This window comes from Amphiura filiformis, chromosome 13, assembly GCF_039555335.1.
Source record: "Amphiura filiformis chromosome 13, Afil_fr2py, whole genome shotgun sequence".
In the NCBI taxonomy this organism is placed as follows: domain Eukaryota; kingdom Metazoa; phylum Echinodermata; class Ophiuroidea; order Amphilepidida; family Amphiuridae; genus Amphiura; species Amphiura filiformis.
The window spans coordinates 40,572,193-40,595,485 of record NC_092640.1 but is presented as its reverse complement, the minus strand read 5'-3'; the positions used below and the strand labels follow the sequence as shown (position 1 = coordinate 40,595,485).

Below are 23,293 nucleotides of genomic sequence, written 5' to 3'. Positions count from 1 at the left end.
ACCCCTTAATGACCTTAAATGAATATTAAAATATTTTAAACATGTTTAGAATGTCATAAGGATCATTGCATATAAATTTCAGCTTAATGGGAGCATTTTTGCTTAAAATGACCTTTTTTGACCCCTGTGACCCCTTGGATGACCTCTGACGTTAGGAAATATTTTTATCATATTCTTTACTTCTTTCTCTTTCATTTGACACCACTTGGTGGTTCATACCTTCGTGGCATTTAAAGATATGTCCATTTCAGACCAAATGGTTGGTAAGTAAGTAAGTAAATAAGTAAGTAAATAAGGGACAAACACTAATATAGGCTAATACCATTACATGGTTCAGCAAAAATCACTGAAAAAGCTTTATAACCAAAATGTGCACATTTCAGAGTAACATGCCAAAATAACATTTTTCTATATATCATCATCTTATAGTTTCAATGACCACCCCCCAAAAAAACACATGGTATTGATATTGGTATAAATTTTGGTCATTAGGGATTCAACCTTGTACTCCTAATTTACAGTAATGTCTTTTTTGCTGTGAGAGTTCCATGAAAATAAAATTTTGCTTGAAATCACCTTTTTCCATTGAGAATTAATGTTAGTGAACTTAGAAGTAAATGCCACTAAGCAAGCCTAGAGTAAGGTCAATATCCAGAAAGCCCATTCACCCAGCTGTGTTCTACCAGTGTTAGAGGGATATGTCATGATTTTCCGTCTCAATTGCTTTGCTTTTCTATCGGGTGGAAAATTTAAGGTCGGCTATGAGCAATGGTCCTTTAATGTATCATGTAACTTTCATAAATCAATGAAATATACCTGTGTTTCAGATGTCAATGAATGTGAGGAGGATTATGATAACTGCCATATGAATGCTGCATGTACTAACACTGATGGAGGGTTCACTTGTGAATGCAACAGTGGTTTTGAAGGGGATGGAGTCACCTGTACAGGTATGTAATAGAGTTTGATAACTGCCATGTGTATGCTGCATGTACTAACACTGATGGAGGGTTCACATGTGAATGCAACACTGGTTTTGAAGGGGATGGAATCACCTGTACAGGTATGTAATAGAGTTTGATAACTGCCATGTGTATGCTGAATGTACTAACACTGATGGAGGGTTCACATGTGAATGCAACACTGGTTTTGAAGGGGATGGAATCACCTGTACAGGTATGTAATAGAGTTTGATAACTGCCATGTGAATGCTGCATGTACTAACACTGATGGAGGGTTTACATGTGAATGCAACACTGGTTTTGAAGGGGATGGAATCACCTGTACAGGTATGTAATAGAGTTTGATAACTGCCATGTGAATGCTGCATGTACTAACACTGATGGAGGGTTCACATGTGAATGCAACAGGGGTTTTGAAGGGGATGGCATCATGTGTTGGTATGTGATGGGTATAAAGTGACAGGAATGTCCAAGTCAGCATAGCAGCATAGAGAAATGGTTAGAGCAGAGCAAGGGTGTAGCCAGCCTTCTATGGTCAATTATGAGGTTGGCACACATTTGCATCAACATTTTAACCACCACATGTCTTGAAAAACGGGCTTGTTCAGTGGTTGTAGAGAAAATGCACAGCTGTTTTTGCCCCTGGAATGGAATACAGAGACTTAGCCAGACACTCATTCCATATTGTGATATACATTGTAAATACAAGTATCAAGTATAATAAATGGTTTTTGTTTGTCTTGTCTTTTGTCAAAAATTTGCCATCCCCATTTTACCCCTGAAAATTTCTGTGGAGGGCACATTGCAACGCCAACCCCCCAAACACAAAAAAAAAAACACCTGGCTATGCCACTGGAGGAGAGTTTTGAAATATAGTTAATAGCTCAGTGCTGCCAAAACTTTAATACCAATACCAAGGTGTGGAGAATTGGCTCGTCAAGTTGCGGTGAAGTAGCCCAATATAACAAAAAAAGCACCCACCAGAGATATAAGGGCAGTTTTACCCAAGTTTAATGTAGACTAGTTGGCACCTAAAATTGCAGCGCTGGCATCACTGTAATAGCTATAGCTGTAAGAACTCCTTCACATGTATATGTTAAAATATCAATAGTGTTGGGCCAAACTTTGAATTATGTCATTGGTGATTTTATCTGATCCACATATATTTTGTTGATTCCCTGTATCTTTCAGATATCAACGAGTGTGCAACAAGTATTCCATGTTCCACATCAAATAATGAAAGGTGTCAGAACCGGATTGGTGAATATAGATGTATATGCCAGATGAATTACTATAGACAGGGAAGCAGTCTAACTTGTCAAGGTTAGCAGTGTGGATACTGATATTGGACTCTGTCATGTTTGACATTTGCTTAAAAAGTTACCTTTTTCATCTTCATTGACCAGCGACGTAGCTTGCGACACCATCACGGCGTCTTCATTCAGCGTAGTGATGTTTTGTTTACAATATTCCGGTCACATGACCAAGTGTGTTTTTGGAACAAGTAGATCAGGGAAGCCATAAAGATTAAGATACAAAGACCCACGCTCAACAGGGACGCCGTATACGACCTGCCCGCCATCTACAATGATCTGCTGACACATGACCACCCATCGGGTGGTCATGTGACCGGAGGATTGTAAACAAAACATCACTATGGTGTCGCGAGTTACGTCACTGCTCAATGAAGACTCTGAAAAAGGTAACTTTTTAAGCAATTGTCAAGGTTAGTTATCACACACATAATTATTCCATGTTCCAGTGTGAGAACCTGCCAAAATAAACTTAAACTACTAAGGACAGGGAAGCAAACAAACTTGTTAGGGTAAAAACAAGTAGGGTACTCAAAATGATATGATTATTATGAAAATAACAATGCCATTATTTAAATATTTTATTATTTTGTCTGTAAATAATGCCTACTTTCTGAGTGATAGTGGGTGTAACAGAAACTTCAACATAAATAAGATTTATCCGGTAAACGTGGATCAGTGTAATGATGAATTCAAATTTTGTTTCCAATATTGTGTGTGACTTATTAAATGATTGAAGTGTTGTTTGCATAATCTACACTAAAATAATATGAAGATCTGATATGGGTTTTTTTTTCAGCTTCATTAACTCATTCATTGGTAGCAGTGTTCAACTTGGTGAAGGGTTTCAACCCTGTCTGGCTCTTTGACACTGTCAACACAGAGGCTAATAGAGATGCATTGACAGTAGATGTAAGTATACATGGTATGGTGATCCAATGGTTACAGGTTCAATTCCTGAGTAGTAGCGGTATTCAACTTGGTGAAGGGTTTCAATTCTGTCTGGTTGTTTGACATTGTCAACACAGAGGCTAATAGAGATGCATTGACAGAAGATGTAAGTATACGTGGTATAGTGATCCAATGGTTACAGGTTCAATTCCTGAATGGGTGTAGTGTTCAACTTGGTGAAAGGTTTCAATCCTGTCTGGTTGCTTGACACTGTCAACACAGAGGCTAATAGAGATGCATTGACAGCAGATGTAAGTATGCATGGTAAAGTGATCTAAAGAATACAGTTTCAATTCCTGAGTAGTAGCACTGTTCAACTTGGTGAAGGGTTTCAATTCTGTCTGGTTGTTTGACACTGTCAACACAGAGGCTAATAGAGATGCATTGACAGCAGATGTAAGTATGCATGGTAAAGTGATCTAAAGAATACAGTTTCAATTCCTGAGTAGTAGCACTGTTCAACTTGGTGAAGGGTTTCAATTCTGTCTGGTTGTTTGACACTGTCAACACAGAGGCTAATAGAGATGCATTGACAGAAGATGTAAGTATACATGGTAAAGTGATCTAAAGAATACAGTTTCAATTCCTGAGTAGTAGCACTGTTCAACTTGGTGAAGGGTTTCAATTCTGTCTGGTTGTTTGACACTGTCAACACAGAGGCTAATAGAGATGCATTGACAGAAGATGTAAGTATACATGGTAAAGTGATCTAAAGATTACAGTTTCAATTCCTGAGTAGTAGCACTGTTCAACTTGGTGAAAGGTTTCAATCCTGTCTGGTTGTTTGACACTGTCAACACAGAGGCTAATAGAGATGCATTGACAGAAGATTTAAGTGTGTTTGGTATAGTAGTCCGCAGGTTATAGGTTCAATTCCTGGATGGTAGCAGTATACAACTCTGTGAAAGTTTTCAAGCAGCTAAGGTTGGAGCTTCTGTGTAGTACACCTACAGGCTCATACACCTGTGTCCTAGAATTAAATATAACAACAGAAATTCAAGGGTACACAGGTATTCACAGAAAGAGAGAGGGGAGAGACAGAGAGAGATACTCGAAGACAATCACAAGGACACAAGAAGTAAAATGTGATTTTGGGGAAAAGAGCAAAAGTCGATGGTAAAAAAGTAAGATGGAGAAAAAACTGAATGAAAAACAGGTCTGCATATGTTAAGCCAAGAGACATAAAAAACTCATTTTCAAAATTGATCTTATTCTTCATTTCCCAATTCAGTTGACATCACTCTTCCAAGCAAGTAGTATTAGTGCTGATTTCCTAGGAGCTGCTGTACTGACAATGACCCCTACATCAGATGGAGCAGAGGTGACTATAAGGCTGGATTTTACAGAGTCTGCTACAGTTGAAATTTCTGACATAGAAGAGGCATTCTTGATTGATGGCTTGAGTGATGATATGTTCCTTGGTTCTGATAGTCAAGTAGTATCGGCTAGTGTCATCTCACCAGGTATGAACTAAATGTGTGTGTTGTGGTGTGCAGATATACATGTATGTTGCGTAGGTAATCCCCATGAAACAGTGTATAAAATAGAGCCTGCCCTAGATGGGCTACTTTGGCTTTGAACACATTTTTTTCCTAACCAGCCCAACAGACTCCCTGCAATGTTGCCTTGTAGTGGCGTACATCGACCACCAAAATACCAGGACAAAATTGACCAAATTTGTGATGTTTATCTTCTGTGTAGCCTTTGTAGGCCATGATTATTCTTACTTTGGCTCATTTCATCATTAACATTGCAAATTTTCGCGCACTTAGTGTGCAAACGTCTCGGTAAAGTCATTTTGGTAACAGGACAACTGGACGTTTTGCAATATTTTGCCCACCTTGGAATTTGTGTCCACTGATAACTAGACACTAAGAGCACTGATACAATAAAACCAAAGTTACAACAAATATATGGACAGGTTACTTTCAGGGTTAGTTTTAGGAGCAGCCTGTCCTGCAGACTTGTGGCTTTGGGGCTGAACTTACCTCACTGCCATCAGGCCTCGAAATAAAAAAAAAAAATCCAAGGGTCCGTCAGACCCTTGCCTTTGAAATGTCAAGGGTCCTCACCAATTTTCAAGGGTCCGACCCCGGACCCTTGCCTGTGAAATTTAAAGAGAGAGAATTAGCTATGGCGTTCACGCTATGTAGATTATAGAAAATCTGGGTTGAAAACTTGAAGGGAAACTAAAATGAAAGTGTACTCAGGGAGCTGGAAGTATTATGTAAACCAGCGGAACAACAAAAATAGGATTTTCTGCTCTTTATTGCTTGGTTCAATTTTTACGGGTCACTCGGACTCGTACCGTAGGAAATTTGTGGGTTAATTCTCACACCTGTAACCGCAGATCTTCCATATTTACTAACCATGTTTAACTAGCTAAAAGTGGGATAAAATGCACCTGACCATATAGGCATTTTTGGATCCTGCATATCGTTGTTGGGCAGGAAAATCCTCCTATGTGTCATTGGCCCCTGAACATGTTTAAAGTAAAAGCTCTTATGTAACCGGTTTATTATAGCAGTTTTGTTTTAAACATGTTCAGGGGTCATAAACACATTTTTCCTGCCCAACGACAATATTTGGATGTAAGTATGTGCTGAGGCTTGTGGATCAACGTCTAGGCGTTGTGCCAAAGCGAAGCGCACTATAAATCACTGGGCGCTTTTTGTTTTTTTTTTGTTTTTTAGGTCAAGCCCCTGCACTCGGGTAGCAGGTCATACTTGCAATGGTTATTATGATTAAGGTTGAGCTGCATCCCTGAATGATGCTACTTGGTTGTGTGTCTTGGGGCAAAGTGGCCAGTGGTTCCCTGTTATCCTCTCAACTGGGACTATTGTTTTCGGTTACCGAGCTCTTGCCCCCTAGGAAGGACTAGGATGGTTACTTGCTTTTGACAAGGGCTCTGAGAACACAGTGAAAACACTTCAGAACATGTATGTGACCCGCTCCCACAAAACTAGACATAAGTCACTCATTTTTAAAATTGAGTTTTTGATGTCATCATTTAGTGTTGGTCTTCATTTGATACTAAAATTATGTTTCTGGGACATGTGGTCCTCATTCTACGATTTTTCAACGAGAAGGGGGGATGCGACACATAAAGAAAAGGCAAATGCAAGAAAAACTTCGTTTGACTCAGAAAATGCTAGATTTGGGTGCTATAGACATAAAAGAATATTTTGTTTTCATTGGTAGGTTAAAGCAAACATATTAAGGAAACAAAAAATAATAAAAATTGAAAAACCAAATCTGAAAGGTTTTTCACCCCTTCCCCAACTTTGACTTGCCAAATCTCGAAATAGCTGAGCGGGTTTCATCAGAGCGGGTCACATATGCAAAGGAGAACTAAAATGTCAGAACAAAAGACAGTCCAGATATCATACAGTATGATATCAAGCATCATAACCTTTAACCTTTGTTTCCATAGAGATGAATCCATGTGAAGAAGGAACCCATGATTGTTATAGCAGAAATTTTGTGAACTGTGTGTTTGTAGGCGATGGTCAATTCAGATGTGAGAATTGTGAGACTGGTTATAGAATTAGCACAGATGCCTCAACATGTACAGGTAAGTAATGAAGACACATACGGACCGTCATGTGATCTGCACTTGCATAATAGTCTTCTACAGTATCTGTTATTTATGGTGTTAATCAGTACTTGAAATCTAGTTCAATAGAAATTAGGGCCTGGTAAATTTTCACAGGCCTAAAATTTTAACATTTTAATGTTACATTGGTCCATATTTGTGTGACACTTTGAAAGACTTCCACATAATTAGGAGAACCGGGACTTCCTATACCGCCACGTACAATCGCACCATCAGCTATGGGGAGAAAATTGGGGGTATTCTGGTCCTTGCCGACGGTGCACGGAGATGAATGAAAACAATTCTGCCATCTTAAGCATCTTGGTATCGCGTGCAGGTTGCATCAAGTGCATCTCTCAAGTGCACCCATCATCCATGTCACTCTTGCATGATAAATCTTTCATTTAATACAGAAATAATGCCCTGTGTAGAAAATCCAGATATCTGTACAGATAAAAACTTCATTGACTGTGTTCATGATGGCCCAGGAGACTATCACTGTGAAAACTGTGCTGATGGGTTCAGATATGAGATATCAAAAGAGTCATGTGTAGGTAAGTCATTAGCATACATCTAAGTCGAAGCGACCAGGTCACGATCTGTGTACTTGACAAACAGTGCAGGTCAGTCAGGATCGGAGGACAGTTGACTGTGCACTGCCCTCTTCGTAATAAAGGTCTGAGAATCGCCTTTTTGTACCACCGATATGCAGCTGTCAATCGTCATGCACAATGAGTGAGAATTACTGGGTTAAGTCGATAATAAAATTATAAAAATTGTTCTAAATAGGTTAATTTACCATACATTTTGTTTTAAAAGGTAATTAGATAATCTATGAAAGAGATAACTACAACTTCAGAAAAGATGAGAAAAGACGTTTTTATTGTGGCGTTGTCTGCCAACTAAAAGCTGACTAAAGGCAGCGTAAGAGTGAATGATGTCATCTGCAATGAGTGCAAATGTAGGCCAAAGGTCGATGGCGTAGGCCAAGAGTCATCTAGCCCTTACACAAGGTCCCGAACTCACACTGGCCTCACTTTTGCGATTGAAGTAGCGTCTCTCTTATTTTAGTATGGTCTAAATATTTAATATTCATATTTCTTTCTTTTTGTTTTCAGTACCCAGGTATCTGCAGATAGAGTTTATCGTAATATCTATAGAGGGTACACCAGCTGAGTATGTTGATGCTCTCTCTGATCCAAATTCAGCAGAATTTGAACAACTTGCTACATTAGTGTGTACAGAGGTAAGGCTTTTCACACCCAAATTTGTGATTTCTTGATGTATTACTTCACTTTTTGTTCACTATTGGGTTTTTTTTGTCTCCATATGTGCAATTTTGGGGGTTTTTTTTTCAATCTTTAAAATTAAAACATTCCCAAATTTTATATCTCTAACTCTACTCTGAACTTTAAGAAAGAACGAATGTTACCATAAAATTTCTGAACACATTTCCTTTCCAAAATGTATAGTTTTATATACTTTAGAGCGTAAACTTAAGAAATAATGAAGTCGGAAAAGTTCCATCTTCTCTCCCTTTACTCTGCAGTGTAGAACATCAGATTTTCATTCAAAACTGTTGTGCTTTTTAACAATGTGTGTAGCAACTTCTTCTCAATGTACCCATCCTTCGGATCCTCTCCTATCCGGGTGTCATCCCTGATGATGGGGGGATTATCTCATGTACACAAAGTATGCAAATATTGGCCCAGTTATGTCACATGTTATGCAGAATGTAGCATGTCTACTTCTGATTTCATTTGTATTTTATCGGTGCAGATAACGACTGCACTTAGTGATAACACTGTAGAGCTTTATGACTGTGAAGTTTTAGAGTTTAGACCAGGCAGTATTATAGCAGTATACACCATCATATTAGATGAGAATGAATCTACAGCTACTGATGATGAAATCCTTACAGCTACAAAGACATACCTGATGACTAGTAGTACTGTCTTTACAGTGGATGAGCCATCATTCAGACTAATTGGTATGTGATGTAATTATCCATAAATAAAGTTCCCTATACCATAAATGTATTTAAAAGTGACTACTCCCAATTGCAGAAAAATAGGGTACTTATGTTTTTGAATTGCACAAAATAAAAACAGTTACGTCATCAAAATCTGTAGTACTATGTCATATCGTTTCTCCATACAGATATCGATGAATGTCTAGGAGCAAATGACTGCCATGAAATGGCTACCTGCAGGAATCTAGATGGCTCCTATGAGTGTAACTGTAATGGAGGATGGGACGGGGATGGCACTGAGTGCTCGGATGTCAACGAGTGTGATTCAAGAACAGCAGGATGTGACTCTAAAGCTGACTGTACTAATACAGAGGGCAGCTATACATGTAGTTGTCAAGATGGGTTTATTGGAGATGGAAAAACATGCACAGGTAAGTGTATATTTGAAAAATGGAAACAGGAAATTCTCAAATACATTACCACTGATTAAAATTCTGCTAGGATCCAAATCTACACGGCTTTTATTGTGGATGCGCAGTTCCCAACGGCTCATTTTTAGCTCATCTACAACATTGTGTTGTGTGGCGTCATTATGTTATGCATGGTGCAGAGGGATAATTGGTCGGCTGTACAGTTGGGCTGAAGCAAAATCATTAAGCCACTCTACAGCCTTAATGCAAAAACTGATTAACTTCAAACTTGGTAGGATGGTAGAGTATGGTGGCATCATGTGCTGTGTCATGATCTGCGTCAAGTTATTTACATATTTCTGAATATTGATGAGCTTATTTGCATATTATTGCCTGAAATTTCACTAAATCACTCTGCAGCATACACCCAATAACTTCTATAAACTATGTACTAGGATTTTAGTATGATCACCGTGTGCTGTTTAATTGTGTGTCAAGTTATTTATTCCATTAATCTACTCTGTAGCCTACATGTAATCAATGATTCATGTCTAACTTGGTAGGATGATAGAATATGAACACCTCTTTTGCTGTATAGTTTGTGTTAGGTTATTTGTATATTTATGAATATTGATGACTTTATTTGCATATTCTTTGTATTCACAAACCTTTGTTGTGGGGGCCACCTGACTTACAAACTGTGAAATTCTGCTTTACTATATATCTTACAAATCATCTTGATCACAAAGACATAAACAATGACATAAATCATGCTAGAAAGTGCTATTTATGGGATTTATCTGTATGATTTCTCTTTTCAGATATCAATGAATGTGAGACTCAAACTGATGAGTGTGAACAAGTGTGTATGAATACAGAGTCTGGATATGAGTGTGGCTGCAATGATGGATTTGAACTAAGTGATGACAATTTAACATGTGATGGTAAGTGCCATACATTAGGCAGTAGACTGTCCCACAGTCTCAACTCTGTCTCTGGGTAATGGAGCAATACACAGGCCAACTGCAAAACCTAAATTAATGTGACACCCCATGCTCAGTTCTCTCCAAAATCTAAATACTCAAGAGCTAAAACCACCTTCCAGTTCATACCCATACACCACTGCATTATAGACCTAGCAAAATTGAGTTATCGTCAACACTACCTGAATCCCTGCCCTAACCCTTAACAAAGTTATAGTGTGCCTGGAGCACTGTGTCCCCAAAAAATGTGCCAAAATTTGCTTGCACTTCTTTGCCCTCCCCTCTTGGCTTTCCAATATATATATTGGTTTCCAATATATATATTGGTGTGTATGTGCATGACATAAACAAAGAATCATGAATTACATCACTGGTTATAAGTACTTTCATGACCAACCAAAGCATGCTAGAAGGCACTATTTATGGGATTTATCTGTATGATTTCTTGTTACAGATATCAATGAGTGTGATATTCAAACTGATGAGTGTGAACAAGTATGTATAAATACAGAGTCTGGATATGAGTGTGGCTGCAATGATGGATTTGAACTAAGCGATGACAGTTTAACATGTGATGGTAAGTGCCATATATCAGGCAGAGAAATGTGTTGGAATAGAGACCTTGCTTGTCATATCCTTAGTTAGGGTCTGCAATAATTATGAGTGCCCGGAGAGAGGAGACAAAAATTTTAAACTGTTTGCCAAAATTTGGTTTTCTAAAAAAATCAAAGAACTCCCCCCACTCAGCCTGTCAAAAATCCCCCCCCTTTGCTCATGGCAAATTTTAGCGAAAAATTGCAAACCTTAAATGGTCCAGATATATTATTCAAGTGTAGCGAGCAAGATATTTTGTACATTTGAACGTTTCTGTAATGTTTCCCTAAGCCTTTTTAGAGCGTCTTATTGAAAAGTTGCCCCATACACCAAACAACATACAACAAGCAATTTGATTGGAATGCATATAAAGTGTGATACGCAGATGTTAAAATTAATATTTATTTAATTCTGGTCTTATTTTCCTTCTTACGCAGTTCAAGCAGGTCGAGATTGTGTTGATACTACCATTACCTGTGAACCATATGGCCAATGTGTACGCAGTAGTGATGGTACTACTGATGAGTGTGTATGCAATCAAGGAGCAGAACTCAGTGATGATGGAACATCATGCAATGGTAAGAGGCATAGGCATTCAGTGCACTGACTGAGCATGCTCACATAGACTAGCACACACCCCCATAACTCACCTCGCACATACATTATAAGCACTACCAAATGAGGTCATCACATTTAAAAGAGGATTTTGTGATCCTAGCATCCTCTTTTTATGACATTTGTCAGTAGATATCCACGAAGAAAGCTTATTTCCAAAATTTCAGTTGATTCCGATTTTGCGTTTGCGAGTTATGCATGATTATGCGTATTACACTGTTCCATAGGCCACTGTTGTAATTTTGTTCTGGTATACCAGAACAAAATTCAAATTTGACGATACTAGCGGTCACCTGTCTTTCGCGTCACCACAGGTTTGGCAACCCTGATTATTTTGTCCTTCAACACAAAAGCATCAAACACTTAATTGAACTTTTTCAATAAACAAACAAATTGACAATAGTTCTCCATAAAAACAGTCACCCTTTGAACACTGAATACATGCTAATGAAAATTTGTAAAAACTAAGACAAATTGGGTTAAATTTGGCTGAAAATTTAGACTTTTGATATATTGATGGGTCCAAATTTTCTTGAAAAATTGATATATTGATAGGTCCACTTTCAAATTCCCAGCGGCACACCCCTACCAAATCCAAACTTGAGTACCCACCCGGGCTTGTTGTATTACAGCAATAAGAACCTATTTTTGAATGAAGTCAGAATTTCAAATTACCAATAGAAGTAAAGAGAATGGATATGATTTGACCTTTCATTGAGTATGCATTTACCATTATACTTTTTAAATTGATGTAGATGGCTACAGCAAGCAAAATAATTCTTGTTATCCTTGTCTCTAAGATATTAATGAGTGTGCAGCTGATGACACTAATGATTGTGATGTTCAGCATGGGAGATGCACCAATGAAGAACCAGGGTATAGCTGTAGCTGTGAAGATGGTTATGAACTAGAAAATGATCAGAGAACTTGTGAAGGTGAGTATATGCATGTATAGACAGACAGAAGGACAGACATGCCTTCCCCAATATGGAACTAGGATATAGGTGTAGCTGTGAATATGGCTATGAACTAGATACTGTAATGATCAGAGACTTGTAGGGGTGAATATATGGGTGTGTAGACAGACAGACGTGTATCAATGAGGAACCTGGGTATAGATCCGACGAGCCAAGTGATGGTCAGGATTAAGTTGGCCATAGCTTGGAGCCATCAGCGCCAAACTAGCTTAGTTGTTTAGATTGCGATCCAAGACACCCACTATCGCAACCGCATTGGAGTGCGTAACACTTGCGCTGTGTCACAGGAGCGGTAAACGCTGCACGCCTATGATACTGGTGTCGCGTAAAAATTGATGGATGGCCCCTAGCTATGGCCGCCAGTAAGGTGTAGGAATGTGGCTCGTCGGATTCGTCTATAGGTGCAGCTGTGAAGATTGCTATGAACTCGATAATGATCAGAGAACTTGTAGAGGTGCGTTTATTGGTATGTAGACAGACTGACAGACAGATACTCCGACAGAAGGACAGATCGATGCACCAATGAGGAACCAGGGTAAAGCTAAAGCTGTAGCTGTGAAGATGTCTATGACATAGATAATGATCAGAGAATACGTAGGGATGGGTTCATTGGTGTGTAGACATACAGACAAAGTGACATATAGACAGACAGAAGTACACCCATGCACCAATGAGGAACCAGGGTATAGGTTGTGATGATGGCTATGAACTGGATGATAATCAGAAAAATTGTAATAATAAATTAATATGAATATTTGTATTACAAGAGTTGGTGGGTTTTTTTTTTACTATCAGATATTGATGAATGCAGCCTATCAAATGATTGCCATACAGAAGCAACATGTATCAACACAGATGGGTCATATGTATGTTATTGTAATACCGGCTACGCAGGAGATGGGACTGTCTGTACAAGTAAGAAATCAATAAGCCTGTGTAGGTGTTAACACAAGGAAATGAGGACTGATAAATACATAAGACATTTATGTTTAACCGCTGATGCACGATGGTGTTAATAAATTTAGATCAAAAACAGAATAAAAATGCATTTCAAACAGTGACTCTGGTTGGGTGTGTAGGATCAGTCCACACTTGGACTTAAGGTGAATAGAACACAAATGTGTGTGTCTGCATGTGGAAACTGAAATATCCAAGTGGTGTATAGATGGCCACGTTTCAGGCTGGTGCATGTGCAAAAGTGGATTGCACAAGAACCACTGATGTCAACGGTTCCTATAGACGGTGTTACTAGATCAAAAACGGCATCAAAATGTGTTATAAACCATGACCACAGGTGGGTGGTTATTTAGCATTAGGATAGTGAAAAAGGCGGATTAAAGGTAGATAGTGAAAACACCAAGTGTATGTTTGCCAGTGGTACACATATGGGTTGGTGTGTGTCTTTATCTGTGTCTGTTCTGTATCAGACAACCTGCAATGTAAAGAAAAAAACAGCACAACTGCAGCAAAAAAAAATTGTAAAACTTTGTTTCATATTATCCCCAGATATTGATGAGTGTACTTCAGACCCGTGTTCATGGCATGCAGAATGCACTGACACCCTTGGATCATATCAATGTGTTTGTAATACTGGTTACCAAGAAGATAGGTACAACGCCTGTGTTGACATCAATGAGTGTAATAATGCTGGTACATGTGCAGTGGAAGCTACATGTAGTAATACAGATGGGTCCTATATGTGTGAATGTAACCAGGGCTATGTTGGAAATGGTGCAGTGTGTGAAGGTACGTAGTTTGCAACAGACTTGTAGTACCCGTACTTGAGTCCCAATTTCCGTACACGTACCCGTACCCATGGCTCCGTACCTGTACCCGTACTCACGCCTTATTTTGGCTTCTGACCCGTACTCGTGGTTTCGTACCCGTACTCATGAACTGGGACCCGTTCCCGTACTCATGGCCCGGGATGGGTACCCGTACCCATGGAGTACGGGTACCATACAGTACATGGATAAATGCATGCAGGAAAAGTGAGAGTCAGAGCTAGATCTACTCTCACTTCCCACCCATGAATCCCTGCACTGTGAGTCCTACATGCATGATCATAGTCAAAACAAATCTAGGTTACATGGGGTTGGGTGGGGAGTAACACATAAGCCAGATAGCAAGTGCCCTAAATTTTAGCCTGGCCCAGGGCCATGAAAAAGGTAAATATGGCCCTGGCTGTGACAAAATGTGTATGCTACATACAGTGTAGATAACTACATTGTGACAGCCTCCAGCCTGATGTGCACGCTATTCCGAAGGTCCGCCGCTCCGAATGTTCGCTATTCAAAAGGTTCGCCTTTCAGAACGTGTAATTTTACCATTCGCTATTCCGAATGTAATTAAAGGTTCGCTATTCCGAAAAAACGGTTCTCTATTACGAAGGTTCTCTATTCCGAAACTTCCCAAAACACAAACAGATTCTCTATTCCGAAAATAGAAAGGTTCTCTATTCCAAATATGAAAAATGGTTCTCTATTCCGAATATTCCGAAAACGAATAAAGGTGATCTTTATTCTGAAACAAGTCACTGTGTTTTCTATTCCGAATATGAGAAAGGTTCTCTATTCCAAATATCAATTCCACTATACCAATGTGTGAATATTGTTACTGCGCATTTCAATGCCATGAAGTGGGCAGTAAGGATGTGTGCATCAGCATGATGACATCTGGGATCGAAATACAGCAGCTTATGGGATTTACCAAAAAGGTGAATTATATGGTCTATTAGTAAGACTGAAATACGTTTACCTGTGAAACTCTTTGAGAATTTATATTGTCAGAAACTAGATTTTAGAAAATCCAAATTAAGGCATAAAAAAAGAATAATTTACCTTTTTGAAGAAGAGTGACATAGTCTCTGTGGTAGGTTGTGGTTGTAGACTTCTATGAAGTCTGTCATTTGTGGTCATGAATATAGCAAGACCAACTTGAAAAGGCCTGTTGGCAATTAAATTAAAAACTGGACGTGCATTTATGCTTTGTTACCAGTGGCCAGGAAAATGAATTTTGCTAGAGGAGGTCAAAAATGATCCTTATTATTTTTATTAGGCTTCTCTTGACCAGAACCCCGAGCAACCTACCTTTACTAAAGAACTCGCTGATGTATACTACCCGTCGAATTACTCTGTTCCAAAACCCATTAACATGACGCAGTTAAACTGGTTTCCATATCTTCCTACTGAAACTATAGAGCCTAATAATCAGTTTGACCTATCAGTTCTCCTATACGGCCTAAAGATATTCGTGCCATTGTCAACAAGAAAAATGTGACATCGTCTCCTGGTCCTGATGGGATTATGTATGGTTTTATCAAGAAACTGCCAAGTACTAGTTCTTAGTACTTTGTTCAGTAAGCTCCTTGAGTCTGGAGATCCTCCGGAATCCTGGTCTTCTAGCTCAGTTGTTTTAATTCACAAAAAAGGTGACACTGCAAAACCTGAGAATTTTAGAATGATTGCCCTGACATCGTGTATTGCAAAAATTTACCATCAGATTATTGCTGAGCGTATGGCAAATTACCTGACCAAGAACGGACTCTTAGACCCTGAAACGCAAAAGGCTTTTTTGCGCGGAATAAATGGTTGTGCAGAACATACCATGGTGATGAGAGAGCTTATTGCACATTCCAAAGCCAAAAAACGCACTGCTCACATTACCTACTTTGATCTTGCTGATGCGTTCGGCTCCGTCGAACATTCTCTGATCATTTATACTCTTCAGAGGAATGGAATCCCACCTCCGGTCGTCCAGTATGTTTAACGTCTGTATGACTCCCTCGATGGAACAGTTAAAGGCCCATCATGGTCTTCCGAACCCTTCCGCTTCAGAAAAGGAGTTTTTCAAGGTGATCCCTCTCACCAATCATCTTTTTAACTGTTTTCAACCCAATAATTCAACATCTTAAGAACTTAGAATCCCAGTATGGCTATGATTTAAATGGTACAAAATACATAACTCTTCCTTTCGCCGACGATTTTTGCTTAATTACGACTCACAAAAGAACCCCCCAGCGATTAATGAATGAACTTGCTCATATAACTCGACCATGAACCTCACCTTGAAGCCTGTCAAGTGTAAATCTCTCTCTATTTGCAGTGGCAAACCAGTAGCGATTGAGTTTTCCATTGGTGAACACAGGCTGAAGTCCGTTAAAGATGCTCCGGAAAAGTTTCTTGGTGTTTAATAACATTATGTAACAAAACCAGTGATCATTTCGAGGTGGTGAAATCCAAGTTGTCTGCAATGATTGAGAACATCAACTCATCCTTAATTCGCAATGAGTTCAAGCTTAGGATCTATACCGAATATTCAATCCCATCTATTCGGTATCTTCTCATGACTCATGAACTCACCGACTCTCAGCTCGAAACCCTTGATCATACCCATACGAACGCCATCAAATCTTGGCTCCAAATGAAACCTTGTGGGCCAACTCCAGCTATCATTTTCAGTCCAGATGGCTTGAATATGAAACGCATATCGGACATATATCTGGAAAGCCATACCCTCCTATACGGTAGATCAGTCACCTTCGCTGATGATCGTGTGCAGAATGCGCTTCAGTCCAAGTTAGAACGCGAATCGAAGTGGACAAAAAAGATGGCCCGTAATGGTATTCGCACTAGCAATTCAATTGTTACTGACGCTATTGAGATTCAACCTTCAAATAGATGGTCCGCCATCAAAAAGACCATTCAAAGCATTCTCAAAAACAATCGCACGGACTATTGGAGAGACTATGTTCGTCCCTTATTACAACAAGGGAGAATGCTTGAGGTTATATGTGCTGAACAATCTGATCTTAACTGGCGTTCTATAATTATGATCTTCCCAAAGGGGTCTTGTCATTTGCTGTCCGCTCCTCCATCGACTTCTTGCCTACCCTTTCCAATCTAAAAACCTGGGGCAAGCGGGGTAATGCTCGGTGTCCGCTCTGCAAAAACAAAGAGACTTTACACCACATTCTCAATAATTGTTCCGAGTCACTTAAGCAAGGGAGGTATACTTGGAGACACGATTCGATCCTGATCCACATTGTTCAGTGTTTGATCTCCCTTTCTAAAAACGACGATGTGAAGGTTTTTGCGGACATCAAGGGCATGACCTCTTCCGGGTGTACAATACCTCCAAATATTTTGCCTACATCTCAACGCCCGGACATATTTTTGTATAATGAATCTGCCAAAAAGGCTTTGATTGCCGAACTCACTGTTCCTTTTGAACAAAATATAAAAACATCTCATGATCGTAAGCAAAACAAATATGCCGGTCTTCTTTCTGATCTTAACATGGGGGGTGTGAAAACAGATCTTGTTTGTTTTGAGGTTGGTTCTCGTGGCCTGGTCAGTAAAGATAACGTTTCTCGTGTGCGTTCCTTTTTCAAATTTTGCAAAGCTACTTTCAACAAAAAGGTCACCAATGACATTTCTAAACTAGCTTTGTTGGGCTCATACAGCATTTGGAATTGTAGGAAAGAGCCCTTGTGGGATGACCTCAAACACCTCAAATTGAACATTGTTTAATCATGTTTGTTGGCTCTTTTAAATGATTTTTATGCATTTCTTGTATGTAATTGTTTGTTTTTGCTTCGTTTTCCTGCATTGGTCCATGCTGTTGTTTTGCACTGGCATGTTGGCCATGTCCTGGGTTTTGTGTGTGCTTTTTAACCTTGTTTGTTAATAAAGTAATATGATGATAATTCAATGAAATGCTTTTATGCTTCAGATGTCAATGAATGTGAGGAGTTTGATAAATGTCATGTGAATGCCGCATGTACTAATACTGATGGAGGGTTCACATGTGAATGCAACAGCGGTTTTGAAGGGGATGGCGTCATCTGTGCAGGTATGTAATAGAGTTTGATAACTGTAATGTGAATACCGAATGTAATAACACTGACGGAGGGTTAAAATGAAACAGTGGTTTTGAAGGGATGGAGTCACCTGTGCAGGTATGTAATAGAGTTGATAACTGCCATAATGCAAAATGTATTAACACTGATGGAGGGTTCACATGTGAATGCAACAGTGGTTTTGAAGGGGATGGAATCACCTGTACAGGTATGTAATAGAGTTTGATAACTGCCATATGTATGCTGCATGTACTAACACTGATGGAGGGTTCACAGGTGAATGCAACAGTGGTTTTGAAGGGGATGGAGTCACCTGTACAGGTATGTAATAGAGTTTGATAACTGTCATGTGAATGCTGTATGTACTAACACTGATGGAGGGTTCACATGTGAATGCAACAGTGGTTTTGAAGGGGATGGAGTCACCTGTACAGGTATGTAATAGAGTTTGATAACTGTCATGTGAATGCTGTATGTACTAACACTGATGATGGAGGGTTCACATGTGAATGCAACAGTGGTTTTGAAGGGGATGGAGTCACCTGTACAGGTATGTAATAGAGTTTGATAACTGCCATGTTTATGCTGAATGTACTAACACTGATGGAGGGTTCACTTGTAAATGCAACAGTGGTTTTGAAGGGGATAGAGTCACCTGTACAGGTATGTAATAGAGTTTGATAACTGCCATGTGAATGCTGCATGTACTAACAAACGGAAATAAAAATGACTATGATCCTTATTTTAATAGCTAGGCTTCTTTTATAATTCAATGAAATGCATTTGTGCTTCAGATGTCAATGAATGTGAGAAGGAGTTGGATAACTGCCATGTGAATGCTGAATGTACTAACACTGATGGAGGGTTCACATGTGAATGCAACAGTGGTTTTGAAGGAGATGGAATCACCTGTACAGGTATGTAATAGGCCTAGTATACAAATAATTATTGTCACAATATAATCATGAGGTAAAGTATGGATTGTTCATTTCGAGGAGCATGAACAGCAAGTGGAATAGAACAATACATATTTCACCAAGTGATTATATGTCATCCATTACATCAATATATGACAGTTAATATTGGTTTGAAATCACTCATACATAATTTAAATAACATTCAAACATTGAATTACCGTTTCTTTACTTCTTTAAAGCTAATCTTTTTTTAATAATTGATGTTTTTAAATAGTTGATGTGATAATATAGCCAGATATCTTTTGTTAATACAGGTCTGTCAACGGCAGCTTTGATTGGAATCGGATCTGCGATTGTGGTTTGTTTGTTTGCTCTTTCTGCTATCTTATGTGTTTTGTGCTGTATTTGTTTACGTAAGGCTCGAAACTCACCTTATGAAGCGAAACCTACAACATCGTCGTACAAAGTAGCGCAACTCAGTCTTCGTACACCAATTGAAAATCACACAGGGGCAGCAAGGCAACTTAGTCCAGCTTTCCCATCATTAATGGTAAGTATTATGAAGGCTATATAGTTTATAGGTTTGGTTGTTGATTTTATCTTGATTGTGGATAAACATGAATCAGAAAAATTTGAATGAAAGTTCATGTGTTGGTAGTAAACGTAATTTAGTAGTTTAAACCCTTGATCATAACACAAAAATGTGCGTACTTGGACTTTTCTGTCAACACTTTGACTTTCCTCAGCATGTTAGGAGCCAGCGACCTATCGGGCACTTGACCCCATAATTTGGTCGTAGATTCTTGATAACTTGTACCGGACCCCATCTCTGTTCAGTGATGGCTGGTTAACACTGATGAAGGTTGTGTTGTGAGAGCGTGCGCAGTTTAAGAAGGAACACAAGCTGTCGAAAGTCAGACAATAAAAAAATTGTCCGACTCAAAGAAAGGTCAAGAACTGCTCTAATAGATTACTCAACGATTCTTAGATGTCAGTGTTGGTAAAAGGATTACATTTCGCTGTTACCATGGTTACACCTGCAAAGTTGCCAATTGTCGATTTGGTTACATTTACAAAATGTAACCGAGAATCTACAGCCCAATTTTGGGGTCAAGTGTCCAAAAGGTTGCTAACCCCTAACCTGGGTTGCCAGTCAGATGATGAAAGTCGAAATGTTGACTGAAAATTCCAGGTACACACATTTTTGTGTTGAGATCAGAGGTTTAAACTACTAAATTAAATTAGAAAAATATTTTGAAAATATTGCGCCAAATGCGCTACATACAATTGCCTTTGCAATTGGCGAAACTCACATAATTCTTATCCCAATTGCATGCTATAATTATTATGCATTCAAGTCATAGCTTTTGTAGCTACTTAAACTGAGGTGTGCATATAAGGGTAAAGATCATGCTTGTTTTGTACACTGAAAGTTATTGAAAGTGCTGATAGCATAATAATGGACATTCATAAAGCGCACAAAACAAAAGGTCTGTAGGCGCTGCACAAAAAGCAAAAACAATATAGTTACATGTACACACATTATTTTTTTCATCTTTTCTATGATTTTGCAGAAAATGCCCCATGGTCCGGGCACCGATGTCTACAAAAGGTATAATTATTATCAGTAACTGGACATGTGAAGCTTACATGTTGAGACGGACACAAAAAAATGTCTATACACAACGGAATGATCTGCATATTGATGAGAAACAGTTTACTATAAAACCGCCTATATATAACTTATAACAAATCAGCTTTGCACTACCAGAAAAAATAAATGTATAACAACACCCTCTATAGTCTATACGGTACAAAGTGGTGGTTTATAGTCATCTTCGGTTCGTCATCAGTATGCAGGAATGGGCTATTCCAGTTGATATCCATGGACACACCCTGTATGAATGACTTTTATACATCTGCCACACAGTGGTGGTAGATTTCAAATGGAGTCATATCCCATTTGAAATCACACTCCCTGTTTGGAAGATTAATGTTGTGTCTTCCGTAGGGGTTGTATGCAGTGTTTAATTTCCAGCATAATTAACTTTAGGAAATTGACTTAGTGGCTGTGCAATAATTATGAGCCCTGTGGGAGGGTAAAATTGAGGGGGGGGAGCAAGACATTTTGGCGGGCGAAAGGGGGGGCAAGCAATTTTGGCAAGCCGAGGGGGGGGGGGCAAGCGATTTTTTGGCACACCTTCATGGGCGCCTTTTTAATAAAACATGCTAAAATGGCATAGGAAAACAGTACAGAAACGCTTAAATATGCAAATTTTCCTGCTCGTTGCACTCGCAACATGCATCTAGACCATTTAAGGTTTGCAAATTGGGATCCCAAAAATTTGGCATGTTCATTTTAGTTCCAAGAGGGGGGGGGCAAGCGATTTTTGGCGGGCCGAGAGGGGGGAAAGTGATTTTTGGCGAAAAAGCCGTTTGGAAATTTTACCCCGGGCTCATAATTATTGCACAGCCCCTTATATAAAAAGGTTCATTACTTTGCAACCAAGTATATATATATTCCAAAGACTTAGAGAATTTCAATTCAACATCAATAAGTTTACGTAATGAGCATGTAATTAGTAATGGTAATAACTCAATTTTCTAACATATCCAACTTTGGTCTTATTGGATCAGTTACTGTCACATATATTCTGTTCTTTTGAATCAGTGAGGAGTATCATCAGAGAGACTATGTAATCACGTTTCCGTATTGATGGATGGCTGTATGAGACCCCGAAAGAACTGTACATATCATCGGAAACTTAATTTTTTGGTTATTTTAATGCCCAAGCCAAACATATCTATAAAATAACTGATATGGTTGAGGAATAATTCAGCTATCGCATATTTTTTGAATTTTGACATTTGACCACACTGTTCTTTAAGAATTTCAAATAGTGCCCTCATTTTCAAACCTTTCCATGGATTATTAGGAGTGTCAATATTAGTGCATGAGCCATCCATTGTCAGCGACATTATTAGATATTTGATTTGACTTCCTGGAACGGAGGGGTCAATTGTCAAGAATCAAACAGTATTTGATAGCTACTTTATTCCTCAACCATATCAACTATTTTATTAGTTCTGGTTGGTTTGGGCATTAAAATATAGTTCTTTCAGGGACACCCTGTATATATGTATGGACCGCTGTATGGGACACTTTTGGTTTTGACAAAAGTTTCGGTCTTATGAACAGTTTAAATCCTATTGCAACCTAACTTGGGTCATACAGTTGCACCCAGGAGCTGCACTACATGCATATATCAGTTGTATCAAAGGTCACATACAGAGGCCAAAGGTGGTTTTGAGATCAAATAATAGGCCCCCAATGAAAAATCTGCTCTCATATGAACAACAGTTCAAATCCAATTGCAACCATTATTATGTTTTGAAACTATTGGATCCAAAACACATGATAAAATTGGATGCTTTAATTACGCCCACTACATGCATATATCACGCCTCTATATTTATATACTTTCTAACTATGAGTAAAATGTTGGTATACTTTCATATATACTTGCCAAGCACGATCCTGCGTACATCCTTAAAATGTTTCCCCGTTAATTTAGACTGTTGCTATGACATCATACTGCATGTACTGCTAATGTCCAATTAATAAATAGATTAAACCACCACCATACATGTAATGTTGCAATAATGTTTAATACTGGGTTTTCTAGCACACATTGGTTAAACCATTCCCGGGAAACCATTATACTGAAAGTAGCATATTTTGTTTCTTAATTAATTTGTGTCTAACACATCTTCATGTAGCTGTAGAAAAAATATAATAATTTGATAGATAATTAAGTAAATACATATTTTTATGTGTCTAGCACATATTCGTGTAGCTGTAGAAAATATATAATAATGGAATAAACAAGTAATGTATATTTTTATACAAGTACGCAGTGGTAGATAAAATGATTCAAGAGTTTAAGGTGGGATATGAGAATATTTATGGAAATTAGGAAATTGTCTGAGCATGCTTTAAATTGATCAAGTGCACTGATCAATTGCATTTCCTTTGAAGCAAATCGGACATCCGGTTTTCACAATATATCAACTTGTATTTTATTTATATCCCCGGGGGAGGCACTCCCTATCTGAAATGGCAGGGATGTGCCTCGGCCATGTT

General features: G+C 38.7%; 2 protein-coding genes across 2 annotated transcripts; both read left to right on the top strand.

The window, feature by feature from the left end:
- Positions 1 to 1,384: 1,384 nt before the first annotated feature.
- On the top strand, positions 1,385 to 8,819 carry LOC140167659 (uncharacterized). Its single transcript, XM_072190956.1, has 8 exons — positions 1,385 to 1,400; positions 2,154 to 2,285; positions 3,075 to 3,187; positions 4,458 to 4,689; positions 6,660 to 6,800; positions 7,235 to 7,375; positions 7,940 to 8,067; positions 8,601 to 8,819. Exons 1-8 carry the CDS (start codon positions 1,385 to 1,387, stop codon positions 8,817 to 8,819), a joined length of 1,122 nt encoding a protein of 373 aa, XP_072047057.1.
- A 166-nt stretch (positions 8,820 to 8,985) lies between these two features.
- On the top strand, positions 8,986 to 21,233 carry LOC140168346 (uncharacterized). Its single transcript, XM_072191718.1, has 11 exons — positions 8,986 to 9,224; positions 10,025 to 10,147; positions 10,641 to 10,763; positions 11,218 to 11,358; positions 12,196 to 12,330; positions 13,168 to 13,287; positions 13,879 to 14,118; positions 18,106 to 18,225; positions 19,027 to 19,149; positions 19,464 to 19,699; positions 20,724 to 21,233. Exons 1-11 carry the CDS (start codon positions 9,020 to 9,022, stop codon positions 20,778 to 20,780), a joined length of 1,623 nt encoding a protein of 540 aa, XP_072047819.1. The 5' UTR covers positions 8,986 to 9,019; the 3' UTR covers positions 20,781 to 21,233.
- The last annotated feature ends 2,060 nt before the right edge of the window (positions 21,234 to 23,293 follow it).